This window comes from Antechinus flavipes, chromosome 3 (genome assembly GCF_016432865.1).
Source record: "Antechinus flavipes isolate AdamAnt ecotype Samford, QLD, Australia chromosome 3, AdamAnt_v2, whole genome shotgun sequence".
Taxonomy (NCBI): Eukaryota; Metazoa; Chordata; class Mammalia; order Dasyuromorphia; family Dasyuridae; genus Antechinus; species Antechinus flavipes.
Window position 1 is genome coordinate 360,375,786 of NC_067400.1, and position 19,935 is coordinate 360,395,720.

The window sequence follows — 19,935 nt, forward strand, 5'->3', positions numbered from 1 at the left end:
GTTGAACAAACCCAGACACAATACTTGCTATCTATATTGACTGTTTCCAGGAATTTGAGTAGAGAATAATGCTGATTCATTTCATTAGTAAGAGTGAGAATCTCCCTGTCCACCACCAGTGGCTTGAATCAGTGTGAGGCATGGAGGTTGTATTTGGCATATCACCATAGAATGGGACTGAACACAAACTAGGAGTTGTGAGCCCCACTCATCAGGATTGGTCTTACAAACTTTCCATGATAAAATAGTAGTCTACACTAAGCTCAAGCTCACTTGTGAGTGTTTAGAGGAGTTCTCTTAAACCCCAATATAAAGACATCTGGATTCATGTGGAAGTAGGGAAAAGGAGAAACTAGAACTGTAACCAAAGAGTAAATCTTTTCCTTGGAATGTCAAAGTTTAGAGGGCTTAAATTTTAAATTAATGAGTTTTAAGATTTGTGTAGGGGAGTGGAACCAAGCTGATGGAGTAGAGAAAACATTCAGATCAACAGATCAATAAAATGAGCATGCAGTTAAAAAAAATTTTAATTCTCAATTAAATACCAAAATGGAAATCTTGAAAATCAAAGGAGAGAGTAATAAAATTGAAAGTTAAAAAAAAATAAACTAACAAAACTAGAAGCTAGTTTTATAGAGGGAAAGCAATAAAATATAAAAACCATTGGTTAATTTGATTAAAGTTTGTACTGTTGTTTACATTTTGATGATATCCACATTCTTTCAGCAACATAGCACCTAGTCAGAAACAGAATAATAATTTAAAATAAGAAACGATTAGGAAGCATACATCTTCCTGCTCTGGCTAACCACCAGGTGAACTCCTTCCTACCAACTCTATACCACTTGCTTCCCTCTCTCAAATTTTGAATGATTGTTCTCCAATAAAGGTCTTAACATTTGTTTGGGCTCCCCATTGGAAGCCAGTAGCCCCAAACTCTGTGTCTTTCCCACAAGATAGTAACCTTAAGTCTCTCATACCCTATATCTCACCCATCCCCAAATTTGTACTAAATAAAATTTTAAATTATAGATTTGAAGTGGTAGGTTTCATTCTACTCAACCAAGGTGCAAAGATTGCTAGTGATGATTGTAGTAGGGATTCAAAGGGAGATAAGACTTCATATGAATGACAGATGAAGAAATACAAAGAGCTGACATTTTTTCTGGTCTGTTTTCTTGATTAGGAGTAACTGTCCAAGCTCTTTCTACAGTCCCTGTTATGTTTAGCTACTGGGTAAGTATGAAACTGAACTGTCCATTCAAACAATCTCTTCAAATCAAACAAATCTCTTCCCACAATCCTCCGTCCCTCCATCTACCCTCTCTCTTGCTTCTCTATACACAGAATAAGGAGTAAAATGAGCAAAATTTCAAAAGCAAGCAATTTTTGACATGGTTGCCCTTCCTTCTCTCTTTCCATCAAAACTTACCCATTTTGAGGCAGCTAGATGGTATAGTGGATAGAGCACTAGCCCTGAAGTTGGGAAGATCTAAGTTCAAATCCAGCCTCAGACATTTCCCTTCAACCCAATTGCCACAACAACAACAAAAAAACTTATCTGTCCCAGAACTCAGTTCAGAGATCCTTATTTAGTGACTGATTTGCTAATCTTAACTAACAAATGTTAAAGAGTAAAATAATTATTAAATACATTAGCATTTCAATGCTAATATATTTAGTAAAATAATTATTCTTTTGGATAGCTTTGGAATGCTAATATATTTAATAATTATTTTACTTTTAAAAGTAAAATACATTTAACTTTCATTTTGAAAGTAAAAATTTGAAAGAGAGAGCTCCTGGAATCAAAAAGCTTAAACAAAAAGAAAGGGTGTCTAATGTTGAGAATTTTAGAAACTATCAATTAATTAATTCATGAATGAAAATGTATTAAATAATTGCTATATCTCAAATACTATTCTAAGCACTAAGGATATAAATAGAAAAAAATTAAAATAATAGTACCTGCTCTCCACAAGTTCACACTTTAACTGGGGGAGGCAACTCATAAAAGAAAATTCTGCTGCAGAGCAAATGAAAAAACCCCAAAGTGCCAAGAGTATTTTCATGAGGTAAATATCAAAACTTATAAGTCCTCAGGATACATAAATAGGACAGATGATAGTGCTAGTAGACTGGATGAGATATTTCACTTGGATTAAACAAAAATTTATCAAGTTTCCGCTATAGAGCAAGAAGCAATTTGGAATAATGTTTAGAGGGCCATTCCTGGAGTCAGGAAGATCTGAGTTTAAATTCCACTTCTCCCTAGTTTTCAATGAATCACCTGATATCTCAGTGCTGCAGACATTGGTCTGAAACATTAAGATCTTACAATGAGCAACTATTTGTAAAGTGCTTAGCACAATGGCTGGCACATAGTAGGTATAAATGCTTTCTCCCTCCTCTTACTCCTGCACACTAATGAAATCACATGTCTAGGGCTATAGATGGATGGGGAGATACTCAACCAGTTCATTCATGCCTTTTTGTTTCTTACCAGGCCAAACCTCATGATACCTTAGACCTGTGCCAGATTTTAAATAACGACTTAGCTACAACTGTTGCAAAGTACCCAAAGAGATTTGTTGGCTTGGGAACGTTGCCAATGCAGGCTCCAGACCTGGCAGTGAAAGAGATGCATCGGTGTGTGAAGGAGCTGGGTTTTCCTGGAATACAGATTGGATCCCACATCAATGAGTGGGACCTGAATTCCAAGGAGCTCTTCCCTGTCTATGCTGTAAGTCACTGAGTTCAAATAGAAATAGATCTCTGAGCCCTCCATTTTTCCAGAACATCACAAATTAATATTATCTTGTTGTACTTTTATTTATTTAAACATTTTCCAATTGCATTTAAATCTGGTTCAGCTGTGCTCTGGAGTTTTTTTTTGTTTTGTTTTGTTTTGCAGGTGCTTGCAGCCTTCAGCAGAAGGTTTAACAGCTCTGCTGTATGCAATATTCTTCCTCAGTTGTAGATTCATGACTTGTCTAAGAGTTGACATTAGTATATCTGAGGATCCTTAGATGTCATTAAGTCAAATCTCCTTAATTTATAGAGGGAGGGAATTGAAGCCCAGAAATCTGGCAATCCCATACTATCAATTTGAGAGGTACAGGGGTGATCCACTGTGTGAGTCTTTTCCCTCTCCATCACTCAGTGAAACTCCTGATATGTTTACAAGGTGAACTTGACTTAAAATGAACACCTAAGGTAGACTTGAAAAAACAGAGAAGGGGAGGAGAGGTAGCACAGAAATAATAACACATAGCCTGAGGGTGGTAGGGAGAAGGCATTATTTCCAGAAATTCACTCCAATCCCCATAGACTTTGCCATAAGGGCAATTTATGTGCTTGGGAGAACCTGAGATCTTTTTGGTTTGTTTTTTTTTTAATCTTCTTCTCCCCTAAGTACTTCCCTGAGCACAGTTGAGTGGTATGCCCAGAAGCAGAGAAACCCTTAAATGCACACTTTTCCTAAACTCTATATTAAATAAAGGCAGAATCTCCCTCAAGCAAATACGTATTTCCACCCAATCTGGGCTTATAGTATATCTATAATGCAATTCTAGATATTGCATATCTAGACATTGGTGAATAGAGCACTGAAATTCTAGCCAGTAAGACCTGAGTTCAAATTATACTTCAGACCCCTACAAATCATGTGACTGAGCAAATCACTTAACTTTTCTCAGCCTCAATTCCCTCACTTGTGTAATAGAGATAATATTAACAGTTATTCACAGTTAAAAGGACCAATAGATATATGTAAATGTTTGCTTCACAAACTTTATTCCATTTCCAGAAGTTCCTTTCATGTCTTTTCATAATCTTCTTTAACCTTCTTTTCCCTCTTTCTTTTTTCCTCTTTCTCTTTTTTTTTTGTCTCAGTGAGCACTAAAGAAACTGACAGTCATATAGGCAGGCAGATATATAGATTAACTTACAGAAAAAGACTACTTTATTAGTTATCTAGTATGTCAAGAGAAAGGAATGTCATAGATCTGTCATTAGTTCCAGAAAACTTCATCAACTTTGTGATTTTTCTCCATTTAAACCAAAATTTTCCTAAAACACCAATCCTAAAAAGCTATTTCATGTTCAAGTGCATTGTTTTTAAAGTTTACTTACTAGTAATATGACTGTATAATTTTAAATAATTTTCATTGCAAGCACACAGTATCACAGAATCACAATATTAGAAAGTCACAGAAATCATCTGACTTACCATAACTGATTTCTTTGTCATTAATTCTTGCTTTATTTCTACCGTTCACATCAGAAGGCAAAAAGAAATCATCACCCTCAGGTCACAGAGTTCAGAAGAGCTTTGTGAGATTTTTATTGGCCATATCTGGGGTTACTTGATGACTTTTTGAAGAACTGGGTCAGAGATGTGTATTTGCCCACCTATTTCACTGTAAATTTCTACATTGCAAAGAGGGTGGTTTTTTTTTTTTTTCACTCCTCTGGTCCAAGTTGGGCTTCATTTACTCAAAACAGATTTTGCAATATATTCATGTGTATGGTGCCTGCCTATTTTGGTGTGTGTGTGACTGCCAGAATACCAATAACTCAGGATGGACTATATTTTTCCACATCATTAAGCAAAGAAATTTGCATCTCACTATATATGACTACTCATTCAAGAGTTTTAATAATAATAATATTTATATAGCTCTTTAAGATTTGCAAAGAAGATAAATTATTTTGTTTGATCCTCATAATCCTGTGAGGTAGATACTATTACTATTCCCATTCTACAGATGAGGAAACTGAAGCTGGAAGAAAATAACTTATAAGTAAGGGTAGGAGATAAGATTCAAACTCTGGTTTTCCTGACACCAACTCTTAACATTCTATCTCCTGCACCATTTAGCTTTCTTCTTGTCAATATGTGATACCTCTACTGCTGATGTCTTATTTCTGCAAAGGTTATTCAAAATGCAGCTACGTTGCAACCTGTGCTTTAACTTGGTATTAAACAGGCTTTAGAGGAAATCTGACTAGCTTTTCTAATACTCTTTTCATATGAACAGGCATCCTAAATTCCAAGCAATTGACTACAAATCAAACTTGGAATCAAACCTTTCCTAGGCGGGGATTGTTTCTTTAGAGTATGTAATGCTAGTTTCCTACTAGTGGTCTCTGCTCTGTTTTACTTCTTGTATAACCCTGGGCAAATGATTTAAACTCTGGAGGACTTTATTTCTTCTTTTATAAAATGAGTTTATTGAACTAGATGATTCTAAGATTTTTTTCTAATTCTAATCCTATGAGACCATTGCCATCTGGATATCTTTGTTCCAACACCTGAACCTAATCTACTTAAAGGTCAAGGTCTTCCTGTCTAGTTCCTCACATCTATTCTTTTTCTGAACCACTTTTTTTCCTCAACCAGGTTTAATTGCTCTCTCCTCATTTCTCAAGGAATATTTCTTTTTCTAATCAAAACCTCTTTTGAATTAAAACGCTTTTCTCTTTTTCTATATCACCTGTGTGTTCCATTCAGACACTTGGGTTCCTTTTTAATCTTTCTATTTTATAAACCTAGAGTCATTTGGGGCTCCCTAGAGACACTTTGGAAAGGAGCTCTAGGGATATCTCTTATTCATTCATTAACTATTTGCAGATAAACATGATTCATCAGCCTGATTACTCTAAGGATATTTAAGGTAGATGAAAAAAGGAAGATGATTCATTACAGTTTGTAAATGTAATTAACAAAAGATAATACCTCAGGATCATGGGCTGTTAAGAGATGAAAAGGACCTTAGGGACTTCATTCAATCCTCTCATTTTACAGGTATAGACATGGAGGACCAGAGCAAGAAAATGTCTTGTCCAAAGTCACACAGGTAGTATGTAACAGAGGTGCTATCTGACCCTGGTTCTCTGGCTACAACCAGTGAACTTTCCACTATAAGATATGCATTAATAATAATCATGGCTTCTTTTTTTTCTTTGCAATTCCTTTGTATTTGTTAAGTTTTTACTGTGTTCAAAGAGAAAGGCAATATAGTATAATGGATAGAGGGCCAGCCTCAAATTTAGGAAAATTTCTAACACATATTGACTAGGTGACTCTAGACAAGTTATCTAACCTGGCAGAGCCAGTACTTGCTGGTTGCTAATTTACATTGGTAGGAGGAGTTAACTAAAAGGGAACTTTCTAATGAATATGAATGTACAAGTCCCACCTAGGGGTAAAAATCATTCAAATTATTGTATATAATTTAGTTTCTAACATTTTATCTCAATGTAATAACCATGCTAAAAATTTCTAACTCAAAAGAATATATCCTTTTTTATTTAGCATTTACTAAATGGCTGCATAGACTATCTGATTTACACATTTTAATATAGCCCCAATATAGTGGGAAAAAAAGATGGGAAAGAATGAGTACTTATATTGTTCCTACTACGTGCTAGGCACTGTGTTAACTATTTTACAAATATTATCTCATTTGACTCTGACAATAACCCTGGGAACCCCAAGGAAATTAAGGCAAATAGAAATTAAATGGTTTAACCAGGATAACACAGCTAGTAAATGTTTGAAGCCATATTTGAATTTAGATCATCCTGAATCTGCGCCCAGAGATCTATTTACTGTGTTATCTAACTGTTTAAACCTAACCATCTAACCACTAAACTTGCTAAAGAGACAAAAAAGAAAAACTTTTTTCCCACATAAAATACAGGGGGAAAAGCACTCACTCTGGAATCAGAAGACCTGTATTTAAATCCCATCTTTCATGATCACTATCTGTGCAACCATGCGCAACCCTCCCAAGTTTCAGTTGCCTCAGTGGTAAAATGAGAGACAAGGCCTAGGTGGCTTATGATGTCCCTACCAAATTTAGATCTATGATCCTATGCTTTCTATACTTCATATAATGTTGCCATAGCCGAAGCTATGTTGTCATTATATTGTGTATTCTAGTTTTTTTTTTTTTAATTATGATCTGGAGCTTTGGATTTTGGCTATGATGTTCCTTGGAGTTTTCATTTGTGTGTTTCTTTCAGGAGGCAATTGGCAGATTCTTTCTCTTTTCACTTTTCCCTCCAATATTCAGAAATCTTTTAAGATTTATTGATTTATGAAAATTTGGTGTGTTATTTTGCCAATGTAAATCAATCTTAACTATAAATTCATTTTATTCTAATCTTCTCTTCTGAATTTCTTCGACCTGGAATCATGTTTGCAGGGTCAGAACTTAATAATAAATGTGTCCCCTAAGTCAAAAGGTAACATCCTAATTCCTTGAATCTATTTATTCAGTACACTATTATATTCAGAATCAAAGTATGGTCATTTCCTCAAAATGATAGAGGCAAATATAAATGTGGCTAATGTTTTGCTACTGACCAATCTAAAATAACCTTTTTTGTGTTGCTCGCTTCCTTAAAGGCTGCAGAACAGCTGAACTGCTCCTTATTTGTACACCCCTGGGACATGCAAATGGATGGACGAATGGCCAAGTATTGGCTCCCGTGGCTAGTGGGTTTGTATTGCTTTGGGAGGCTGGGAAGGTAGCTACAACTTCACATTTTCCCAATCATCAGTTAACACATATGATACCAAATTTTAATCATTAATGGGAATATAGAATAGATCCCCAGGACCAAATTCCCCTATTAGGCCCAAGCAGTGACTCCTAGATTGTTTTATGACTTAGTTTTAATAATTTCAATCAATCAAAGTGCATTTACTAAATGTCTACTAGGTGCCGGGCATTTTCTAGGCACAGAGGATACAAAAAAAAAAAAAAAAAAAGAATAAGCAGTATCTTACTTTCAAGGAACTTACATTCTGTCACATAAAGAATTTTACAAAAATTATACAAGGCAATTTGGAGGAGAAAAGTACTTGGAGCTGTGAGGATCAGGAAAGGCTTTATGTAGAAGGTAGAGCTTGAGCCAATTATTGAAGGAGACTTAGAGATTCCATTCTAGTAATTTTAGTGTTTCCATTCCGAAAACTGAGATTCTCACTGTTACAACCAGTCAGCCAAATTTCAGTGACTCATTTTTGACTCTGTAGTAGATTATCCAGACCTGCTTCACTTTGCCCCCACATTTTTAGTCATATCACCTCTTGCTATGACTTTACCACAATCCATAGAAAAAAGGAAGTAATTCACACTGTACTTATTTGGTCACTTGTTATCAGCTCTGGCAATAAGAGGAAAAAAGGTTAAAACTCAGGGCTGTTGGCAAGTCTTGAATATCCATACAGTATTCAAAGACCTCCAGGCATAGAGATTATTTAGCTTCTCTAAAAGTATTTAAGATGACCAGAAATCTCTTCCCTGTGTTTTGCTTTCTTATAAAAGGAATCCAACAAGAGATTTTTAAAACAAACATCCTATTTGGATAGTTGGCTCAAATTCTTCTGGGAACTATAGGGCAGCCTGAATTTTTTTTTAATCAGAGAATGAAGTTTCATCATCCCCATCACCCTGAGTTATACCCTAGTGACCTGACAACTCAGAAATGTGCCTGTTCAGCTCTATGGAATTGACCTGTCCTAAAGATCTTCTTAACAAAATTGGTAATTATCTGCCTAAGGGAAGGGAAGTTAATTAATGCATTTGATGTAGAGCAACTATAGCAATTATCCTAAAGAACTTTGTAAGTTTCATATTAAGCTACACTACTTGGTCTTGATCTTATATCTTGGGACAGACAGGAGGAAAGAACAAAAAAGGGAAGAAGGGAACTACATACTATTATCCTCATTTTAGAGACAGGCAGACTAAAGCCAAATTGCCATTCATGTTCATAAATTATCAAAAAACTCAGGAACTGAAACTAGGTCATCTGATCACAATATTATTTTAAACCCCTAAACAACCCAAACTAAAAGTTAAAAAAAAGTAAATTTACATTATCTCCAAAGTAATGATATTTCCAACATCTGTATTTATCAAGTCATGAGAGCATAAACTTAAGAAATTACTGAACTGAAGGTAAGAAAAAAACCTACAACTCCTCAGCTATTCAATCCAATAGAACAAGCTACTTTTCTTACTATTTTCAGGCATGCCAGCAGAAACTACCATAGCCATTTGTTCCATGATTATGGGAGGAGTCTTTAAGAAGTTTCCTAAACTTAAAGTGTGCTTTGCACATGGAGGTAAGAGTTTGGGGAGCTTCATTTTCCAAATAATTCAATTCATAGAATTTAGAGTAAAAAGATAACTAGTGACTCAGGGTATTCAGCACTAGGGTTGAAGTCAGGAAAACCTGAACTCAAATCCAATTCATAGCTTCATAGCTGTGTGATTTTAAAGTCACTTAATCTCTTTCTGCTCAGCTTTCTCAATTGTAAAATCGAAATAAGCCCACTTACTTCATAGGGTTATTGGTAGAAGCAAATGGGATACTGTTTGTTTTTTGAAAAAGTACTCATGATAGTGCCTGACACATAATAGGTGCTATATAGTGCTCCCCTTATTCCATTTCTTCTTATACCTATTAGTTATACTGAAAACTTATCTACACATCAGAAAAAGTGACATCTGATCACTCATCATCAACCACTAATTTATACATCTAACCTGTCTAATTTTGAATGTTTTCTGTTACTTTAAGGTCACTGGATTTAAATGGCAATGTCAGTCTGGTCTAGTAGCCCATCATGGCAACAGTAAAATCAGTTACATTTCATTAGCACCAGGGACAGGGCATACCATGGATTTACTTCTGTAATTGTAAAACAAAAAACATAATCTAGGTCCCAGAGAAGCTTACAGTTCAGAGCAAAAGATAGTATCTGATACATAGTATGATTCTCCTATTAGAGAACTGGAAATTGGCTTTCTGTTGAAATAAATTAAAAATCAAAAGCCTATTCCTAAAGGTCTTTTATAAAACAGTCTCTCCTTATAAATTCAAGGCCTAACAGAATTCTAAAATTGTATATCACCTCACATGATCAAAACCAACCTTCCAATTTTTTGCATGTAAAGCAAATTCATCCCCCAAAAGTTAAGGGATTTCTCTTATACATCTCTCCACATCTTTCAACTATCTGTTGACAGAGTAAGACTCAGTTCTCTTGATTCCTGGTCCAATGTTACTTTGCTTTTTTCTTGTTACTCCCCAGTAAGGCTCCTCTGTCACTTGGGTTAATAATAATAACTGTCATTTATATAAAGCTTTAAGGTTCACACAGTTTTTCTTCATTAGTGCAAAGTAGTGCAAATATTATATGAATTTGCCAATGAGGAACCTAAAACTTGAAGAGATTTTGTGTTTATGGCTATAAAATGAGCATAAGAAATACTTTATCTGCCCATAGACAGCTGTTTAGACCAAATGATTTCTTAAGACCTATTCTAGCTCTAAGATATATGGCTATAAAAATCAACTGACACTCACTCCCATCAACTCTTCAATTAAGTGACCATCTCAAGCCATAGATTTTCTAGTAACTGACCTGATCCAACATATTCACCACTCTATATAACTGATCTTAGGCAGAAATATGTAATACTTTATAGTACTCAATTTTATTGGTTGTGCTAATGGAAAGGAAAAACAAGAAATGAAAACTCAAGCTGGGCTTCTAATTGAACAGTCTCTCCTTATTCCAAGTCTGCTGCTTTTACTATATATGGATTAATGTGAAATATGTGAGTTTCAGGTTCAAAAAAATCAGCTTCATAGCTCAAGATGGAGAAGGAGAAAAAAACAGAGAATTTTTTCTACAATTCTATATGAATCAGTGTGAGGTAGCAGCTTTAAAAAAAAAGCAAATCAATCTTAGTTTACACTGAAAGGCAGGGCTCTCAGGAATAAGGAGGTGATAGCTCTGTGCTCTGCATTGGTAAGACCATAATTGGAGTCTAGTGTTCAGTTGTGGCTGCCATCATTTAGGAAAGACAGTGATAAGCTGTAGAGTGCCCAGAAAAGAACAATCAGTAAAACAAGACCTTTGCATCCATGTCATATGAGGATTGGTTGAAAGACTGGGTATTTTTTATCCTGAAAAGATAAAGACTTCAAGGGTAAATGATAAATATTCCAAGTATATGAAGGACTGTCATTTGAAAGCTAGAGACTCATTTTGGTTTGGTCCCAAAGGGCAGAACTAGGAATAATGATTGGAAGTTGCATAGAAATCAATTTAGGCTTAATGTCAGGAAAATTTTTCTAATTACTAGAGTGATCCATAAGGGATATGGCTTGTTTTGAGAAATCAATCCCCTTCATCAGAGATCTGCAAACAGAGACTGGTTGACCACTTCTTTAGTATATTGTAATGACAATTCATTTTGAGTTGGGGTTAGATTAGATGGCTATTGAGGTCTCTCCAACCTGAAAATTCTGCTTCCAAGATTATTAACCCCAGTAGATCGGAAAATTGGATATTATTTCAGGCAAATTGCTTGGAAGTGGATACAGGAATCTTTGGAGAGGGAAGGGAATTTTTTTTCCTTAGCATTACCAGATTTTTCTTTCTGAAATAACAACTCCTTAATTAAAAGTGGCCCATTCTCTAACAAAGCTGTAGAAGACAGGCAGCCAACAGAAGTATCTCACTACAATAATTACCAAAAGATACTGAGGAAAAGGTCAATGCTATTAAATGACAATTGAACTAATTTATGGCAAATTTATGGTTTATTGTACCTTTAGGTTGCATTGTTCAGTGGATTAATTCCACTGATAGATTTTTTTGGGGGGGAGCATAAAAGTAAAAGGTAGTTACTCATCATACTTTTTGAATATTCATTTATTTTACAATCACTTATTAAGCACCTACTATTTGCCAAGTACTACAGTAGGTACTAAGAAATACAAAAACAAAAATTCAAAGAATTTCTGCTCCCAAGTAACTTACATCCTATCAAGCAAAACAACATATATACATGTAAGTAGGTTATTGTTATTATTACTATTGCCATCACTATAATCATCAGGCATTAATATCTTAAAACCACTCTAACTATTTAGGGACACCCAATAAATATAAAGTAAATATATATACTCAATTCAGGGGTTGGTCACATAATTCAATGGGGACCTCCTTTCTTTACTAAGGAGTCCAGCAGATGATTTGTGCAGTACTACTCTATCTTACAAAGGTTCAATACTTCCAATCTAGTCATTCTACTTGTGTTGCATCTCTAGTGGAAAATGGAAAAAATTAAATTTGGCATCTACAAATCCTCCTACCTCCACATTGTAATAAGGAAATTATTAATACTTTTCTAATTAAAAGAGAAAAAGCCCTAAGGTCTCCCAGATGAAAAAAAAAAAAAGCAAAACTCTCTAGGAACATGAACACATTTATATTTTGACTTCATCATAGAATATTTTTGTAGCCTAGGTGTCATCATTTATCTCTGAAAAAGCAGCAGGATATACTGCCCTGATGTCTTTAGATATATGAATATCCTAGCAGGGGTCCTCAAACTTTTTAAATAGGGGGCCAATTCACTGTCCCTCAGACTGTTGGAAGGCCAGACTATAGTAAAAACAAAAACTTTGTTTTGTGGGCCTTTAAATAAAGAAACTTCATAGCCCTGTGGGGAATAAAGGTCCTCAGCTGCCGCATCTGGCCCACTGCTGTAGTTTGAGAACCCCTGTAAGGGAATCCTTAGAGAAGACTTCAGTACAGATTACTGCTGTTTTTAACCTATGAGACCTAAAAGAAGAATGTAAGATCCTCAAACATACTTGTCTATTTTTCGTTTCCTGTGTCAAATCAGAAAAGCACAGTGTCTGGAACCAGAAATCAGTGTTCAAATCCTGCCCCTGATGTGCTCTTGGGCAAGTCACTAGGACTTAATTTTCTCATCAGAGAAATAAAGGGCTTCAACCAGATAATGTCTAAGATACCTTATAGCTTTAGATTTGTGATCTTATGATTCTTATAAATTTAATACTCAGCACAAAATTGTCAGTATCACAAGGATGCCTCTCTGCTTTGTCATGTATTTTTCTAATCAAGATTAACCCCCTCAATAAGAAGCTTTCTTTGTAGGTGGTGCTTTTCCATTTACAGTGGGTAGAATATCTCACGGATTCAATGCGCGCCCTGATCTGTGTGCCCAAGACAACCCAATTGACCCAAGGAAATACCTCGGAGCTTTTTATACAGATTCCCTGGTTCATGATCCTCTGGCCCTGAAGCTGCTGACAGAAGTTATAGGGAAGGTAAGCTGACATCCTTTTGATGTTTGCTTTTGGGGAGGGAAACATGAAGGAAGTGGAGGGAGGATTGCTGAAGAAGTTTATGTTCTTTACTCTATTATCTACAAAATAATCAAGAAATATGAATGAAAGAAAAGAGAAGAAAAGGCAAATAAGAACTCTGTTTCTGTCACCTACCAAATTGAAAATTCAGCCCTGCTGTGTAGATTTACTTAAACAAGGAGAAATCTTAGAGCCTAATACTATTACCTGAGAATTATTACCATTCCGAACAAGTTAGCTTAACCAATTAGATATTTTAACATCCCCAACTCCTCCTCCCAAGCAGAAATTGAAGAGGTGAGACAGCATGATATAACTGAAAGAATACAAAACTAATGGGGAAAATCTTGGATTCTAGATCCAAATATACATTAATTATTTGTGTGACCTTCTGCATATTATTTAATCTCTCTGGACTTCTGTTTCCTTGTTTGTAAAAAAATAAGATGGTTAAATTATATGGTCTCTAAAATCTCTTTCCATTCTAGATATATGATCTTGTGAGCAAAGCAACATACTAGGCACTGGGGAAGAAAAGAAAGATAATTAAGATATTGTCTTTGTACTATTGGCAAAGACATCCATAAACAAATATGCCATACTATACAATAATTAAAGGGACTAATAGAATATAGGAGTCAGAGAGAGAGAGAGACAAAGACAGAAACAGAAAAAGAGGAAAGGGGATAGGACATGAAATTCTATGGTACCTCAGAAAAAGGAAAGATAAATTCTATACTTTGGGATGACATCAATGGGAAGTGAATTTAACTAAAAAGATATGTGAAAACAACTGGTTTGGGATTGCCTAACCATGGCTTAAATTATAGGAATAAAGGACTTTGGGGCCAAGGATGAAGTACAGTCAGTAAGGACTCATAAAAATATATTTGTCCCGAGTCTTGCAAATCTAGTAGAGGAGGTTCCCCCAAAGCAAAGTGATAGGCTTTACCCTTAAAAGGAAGAAGTGGAATAAAGTCCATTTATATATTTCTACCAAATTAGATATTATAGATAGCAGCAATGCTTATGGCATCACACAAATTTACCTTATACAAGACAAGTTTCAGAGAGTTCAGAGAAAAGGCAGGTAAGATTACATACACTACAATTCCTCAAAGAACATCAAGTTCTTTGATGGAGAGTTCTTAACAATGAAATTCTAATGATAAAAAGAGGCCAAATTTAATGAGGTTTAAAAAAAAAGGAGTATTTCTTAAAAAGAACAATGTGAATGCAAAGGAAATTCATTGACCAATTGAGATTTTAAAAACTTTTGGACAAAAAAATCAAATGAGGAAAAAAATGAGAATAGCCACAAATGCAGGGCATTCAACAACAATTTAACAAGTATAATCCTGTAGGGATAGTGTCAGAATGAACTAAGTCTCATAAGAAAAATGAAGGATGACCAAAGAAGGACTGTTTTATATTAAACTGGAGGAAAGAGGAGGATCAAAAAAGGGATATGAATGTTGCAAGGGTAAAAAGACAATGAATTATAACTTGTTTCCACTTTTCTACCAAGAAAAATAAACTTTAGATTAGAAAGAAAAGAAGACAATTAGATAGCAAGGAGTTGAAACCCAAATAATTAAGATGATATAAAAGGACATCTAGCTTCATTGAGAGGCATAGCATCCATGACTAGGATGATAATAATTCCACTGAACTCTGGCCAGAAAGGTTATATCTGGAGTGCCAAATTCAATTCTGGCCATCATATTTTCGGAAGAACATTGATAAGCTGGAGAGTATCCTCAGAAGTGTGATCAGAGTAATAAAAGGTCCTAAAATCATGATATAGAAGGATTGATTGAAGGAGCAGGGGATGTGGAAGAGAAGATTTAGAAATGACTTGATAGCTATCCACATATCTGAAGGACTGTCATGTGAAAAAGAGAAAAAAAAAGCCAAACAAAAGAGTAATATAATAAATATTAATTAGTAAAAGTACTATTCAAATTAACTGGAATTATTGGAACAACAAAATATTTTCAGAAGCATTCTTTGAAATTTGGGGAGATTTTTATGAATTGATTCAGAATAAAGTAGGCACAACCAGGAGAACAATCTGCACGATGATAGAAGGGAAATGATATCAGAATCTAAGTGGAGTAGTACCCCACTAGAATGAAAGACATCAAAAATTCTTGTCAAGACCAAAATCAATCTGACTAGCACTGGAATATATCTATTTCTTCTTGGAAAAGAAGTGATAGGTAATAGTTGCCCATTGAAACGTCCTTTCTCAGACAAGGCCAAATTTGTTATAAAGGAAGGTTCTTTTTTTAAAAAATTGTTTATTTTTTTCCTCATAGCATCCTCTTTTCCGATAATATAAAGATAATTTTCAACATTCACTTCTGTAAGATTTTATATTCCAAATTTTTTCTCCTTCCTTCTCTCACCTCCCCATTCCCCAATACAGCAAGAAATCTGGTGTCAATTCTACATGTACAATCCTTTTCAACATATTTCCATATGTGTCACATTGGGCAAGAAAAAAATCAGACCTAAAGGGAAAAAATGAGAAAGAAAAAGTAAGGAAAAAAAGGTGAAAATATAACCAAGCAAGAGTTAATCATTATTATTATCGTGCCCATTTTACAATTGAAACTAAAGCAAATAGAAATTTAATGATTTGTCCAGGGTCATACAGCTTACTCGCATCTTGGGCTAGATATGAACTCAGATCTTCCTGATTCCAGGCTGGCACTCTATCCACTATGCCAAAGTTTCTTAAGTTGGATTGAAACTCTTATGGAAAAGCTGAATGTAGGGGTTGTAAAAAAAAAAATTTGACAACAGTAAATGGTAAAAAAGTATCAAATATTCAGCTAAGATTTAGTTCCTTATGTAAAAATAAATAAGCACATCTATTTCAATAGAATTAAAAATTTGCTTTCTTCTTTGATGGATGACACAGCTTACAGACCTGCAGTAATGAAGACTTTACCATCTCTCAAGGCAGTTTCTTCTACATTTAGATAACTCTATAATTGGCAAGATTTTTTTTATCCAGGTGAAATTTGCCTCTCTGCAACTTTCCTTCATTGATCCTAGTTTTGTCCTTTGTGACCAAGAAAACAAGACTAATCTCCTTTCTACATGATAACTTTGAAATATTTGTATGCAATGATCATATTTCCCACAAGTCTCCTAGCTTCTTCAATCAATTCTTGCATTGAACGGTTTTAAAATCTTCACCAGCCTGGTCAGTCTTCTCTGGATGTACATTGGTTTATCAATGACCTTCCTAAAACTTGGCACTTAGCACCCAATGTTTCTGCCATGGTCCACCAAATCAGAAACAGAGAGATTATTTCCTGCCTCGTTGTTGACAGTATATCCCTATCAAAGAAAATTAGAATTGCCCCAATGTTTTAGACTTAAAACCAAAATTTCTAGACCATTTTCACATGAATTGTTATCTATTCCTCCCTACCCCATCCCATATTTGTGCAATTGAATTTTTGAATCCAGGTATAGTTTATATTCATTGCTATAGAATTCTTTCTTATTAGAGCAAATCCTTAAAACTTGTCAATTTTTTTTACCTTTCAATAATTTTTATGGTCCAACATATTACCTATTCCTTGCAACTGTCATCCACAAATTTGATCCATCTTTTAATCAAAGTCATCAATGCAAATACTTAACAGAAGAGCACTAATGATAGGTCCTATGACATTTCTGTGAAGGAAGGAAGGAAGGAAGGAAGGAAGGAAGGAAGGAAGGAAGGAAGGAAGGAAGGAAGGAAGGAAGGAAGGAAAGAAAGAAGAAAGGAAGGAAGAAAGGAAGGAAGGAGGAAAAAATAGGAAGGAAGAAAAGAAGGAAGGAAGGAAGGAAGGAGGAAAAAATAGGAAGGAAAGAAGAAAGGAAGGAAGGAAGGAAGGAAGGAAGGAAGGAAGGAAGGAAGGAAGGAAGGAAGGAAGGAAGGAAAGAACAAAGAAAAACAACATGCTTCAATCTGTATTCAAGCAGTTTCAGTTCTTTCTCTGGAATAAAATAACATGCTTCATCATATTTGGGATTTTCTTGAATCATTGTATTACTGAGAACAACTAAGTCATTCACATTTCTTCATCACCTAATATTGCCATTACTGTGAATAATCTCTGGTTCTGCTCACTTTATTTTGCATCAGTTCATTTAAGTCTTTCCAAGTTTTTCTGAAATCATTCTGCTTTTATTTCTTATAGCACAATAATATTCCAAAAATCATATATCATAGCTTGTTAGAATGAATTCTTCTTATCAAAGTTCAAGTCTTCATGGGCTCAGATACAGGCATTTTGGGGGTCTTTTATTTTGCAAATAAAATTGTTGTATTTTGAAGTGTTATGATTTTTTTTTATTTTGTCAACTGATTTACTTTGTTTTTTTTAAATATATTTTATTTTATTTTATAATAACTTTATATTGACAGAATCCATGCCAGGGTAATTTTTTTACAACACTATCCCTTGCACTCACTTCTGTTCCGATTTTTCCCCTCCCTCCCTCCACCCCCTCCCCTAGATGGAAAGCAGTCCTATATATGTTAGATATGTTGCAGTATATCCTAGATACAATATATGTTTGCAGAACCGAACAGTTCTCTTGTTGCACAGGGAGAATCCAATTCAGAAGGTAAAAATAACCTGGGAAGAAAAACAAAAATGCAAATAGTTTACATTCGTTTCCCAGTGTTCTTTCTTTGGATGTAGCTGCTTCTGTCCATCATTTATCAATTTAAACTGAGTTAGGTCTCTTTGTCAAAGAAATCCAAAGTGTTATGATCTTGAGGACTTGTTATAGCTAGTATTTATATAGCACTTTAAGATTTGTAAAACGCATTATAAATATTATATAATTTTATCCTGTGAGGTAGGGAGCAGCTAAGTGGCCACAGTGGATAGAGTATCAAGTCTGAAGTTAGGAACACTCATCTTCCTGAGTTTAAATTTGGCCTCAGACACTTACTAGCTATGTGATCCTGGCCAAGTGATTTCAAATTAGGCCTCAGACACCTAACACTTCCTCACTGTGTAGCCCTAAGCAAGTCACTTAAACCCAAATCACAAAAACAAAACAAGGAGAATTGATGACTATATTTAGTAGAAATATACTGGATAGTAAAATTCTCAGATTTTATCTGCATAAGGGATGGTTGTTTTCTTTTGTGCTCAGAGGACCAAAACAGCCTCACAATGACTGATCACAATACAAGCTCAGAAGGCTCTACCGTGCTCAGAAATAAATAATCTATATGAACTTCTGGAGTGGAGATATCTCTAAATTTGTACATCCCGTTGTACAATATCTTGTGCATAATTGGTTATGCACTAATTTTCCCTCCACTTTTGTCTTGGTTTGTAGCCTTTTCAAGTTAAATAATTAAACATCAGTGTGGTAGGCGACCTTGCTTTCATTGCCTTTTTTGTCTTTGTTGAAGATGTCTAACAACATCACTGAAAACATCATATAAAAAAAGCATGGTTTGCATATGTTTTGTCAATAAAAAACTATAATAAAAAAATAAATTTTAAAAAATGTGGTAGGGACTGAAAGAAGAATGATCAAGGCTTAATGAAATATTATGCAATAAGAAATAATGGAAATAAAAGGTTCAGAGAATAATAGACAAATAATTTAATCTCAGTCTCTTCATTTGCAAAATGGGGTTAATAATAATAATAATTGACAACATCTTTGGAATAATGGCAGTAGTAGAGAGGATGATGGGGATGATTTATGCTTCATTTTGTTTCCATATGGTTTCAATTTCTTGGTTTTTTGGTTTTGATGAAAATATTGATCTAGCTGATTATTGATAGAAATTACAATATAAGTTGGTTTTGCATAACTGTTTTTCTTTTTACAAGCATAAGTTTTATTAATTTTTTTGAGAAAGAGAAAGGATTTTTTCCAGAAATGACTGTGATATAAAATCAAAGAGCATCAATAAAACTTAACTTAAAATAAAAAAAATTCATAAAAAAGCATAGAGCAAGCACATGACTCTGTTTCATTCCATTGGTTATTAGGAAAGCACAAGACCATTGTTCATTATCCAGAACCCATGTAAACATGCCATCATAAAACTGATGTACAATACTGATGAATTTCTCTAAGCAACAAAATTTTGCCATTATTTTCCATAAGTCTTAACAACTAACAGTATAAAAGACCTTGGTCAAACTAACAAATGTTGCATACAGACTTTTGTTGTGCTCCTGGCATTTTCTCCTGAAATTGTTAGATAGTAAAGACCATTCAATCATTCCTTGATCCTTTCTGAAGCCATACTGGCTCTCAGGTAGATGACCATCCTCCAGGTGAAGGATCAGCCTATTAAGAACTCTGGCAAGAATTTTGCTAACAATGACTAAAAGAGAGAACTGTGATTGTCACAGGACAATGTTTTTCCTTTTACTTTTCCTTTCCTTGAATTCCTGAGGGAATGCCTCCTTGTGCCATATAATCCAGAGGATTTTAGTCAGCTTTTGTATGAGGAGAGCCTTGTAAAGCTCAGCTGGAATAGAATCAGCACCAGCAACATAAGAGGAGTCTAATGGCATTCAAAAGCTCTTCTTCAATTGGAAGTTTGGCTAGAGATTACCTCAACCTGAAGTACACAGTCAATGGCTTTAGCATTGGTTAATAACAGTTTAGTGAGAACTGTTATGAAACTGTTCAGTCCATTTCTCTAGATCATATCTGTACCACTAACCA

At 34.8% G+C, this 19,935-nt stretch overlaps 1 protein-coding gene across 2 annotated transcripts in view; it reads left to right on the plus strand.

The window, feature by feature from the left end:
* ACMSD (aminocarboxymuconate semialdehyde decarboxylase) overlaps positions 1–19,935 on the plus strand; it is a 68,944-nt gene that overhangs the window by 27,327 nt on the left and 21,682 nt on the right. Inside the window, exons 4-8 of one of the 2 annotated variants that reach the window (XM_051985778.1) lie at positions 1,187–1,236; positions 2,507–2,743; positions 7,418–7,511; positions 9,050–9,145; positions 12,989–13,176. In XM_051985778.1, the coding sequence (XP_051841738.1) occupies positions 1,187–1,236; positions 2,507–2,743; positions 7,418–7,511; positions 9,050–9,145; positions 12,989–13,176 (665 nt within the window). The remainder of the gene's footprint in view (positions 1–1,186; positions 1,237–2,506; positions 2,744–7,417; positions 7,512–9,049; positions 9,146–12,988; positions 13,177–19,935) is intronic. The other variant, XM_051985779.1, reaches the window with a different exon arrangement.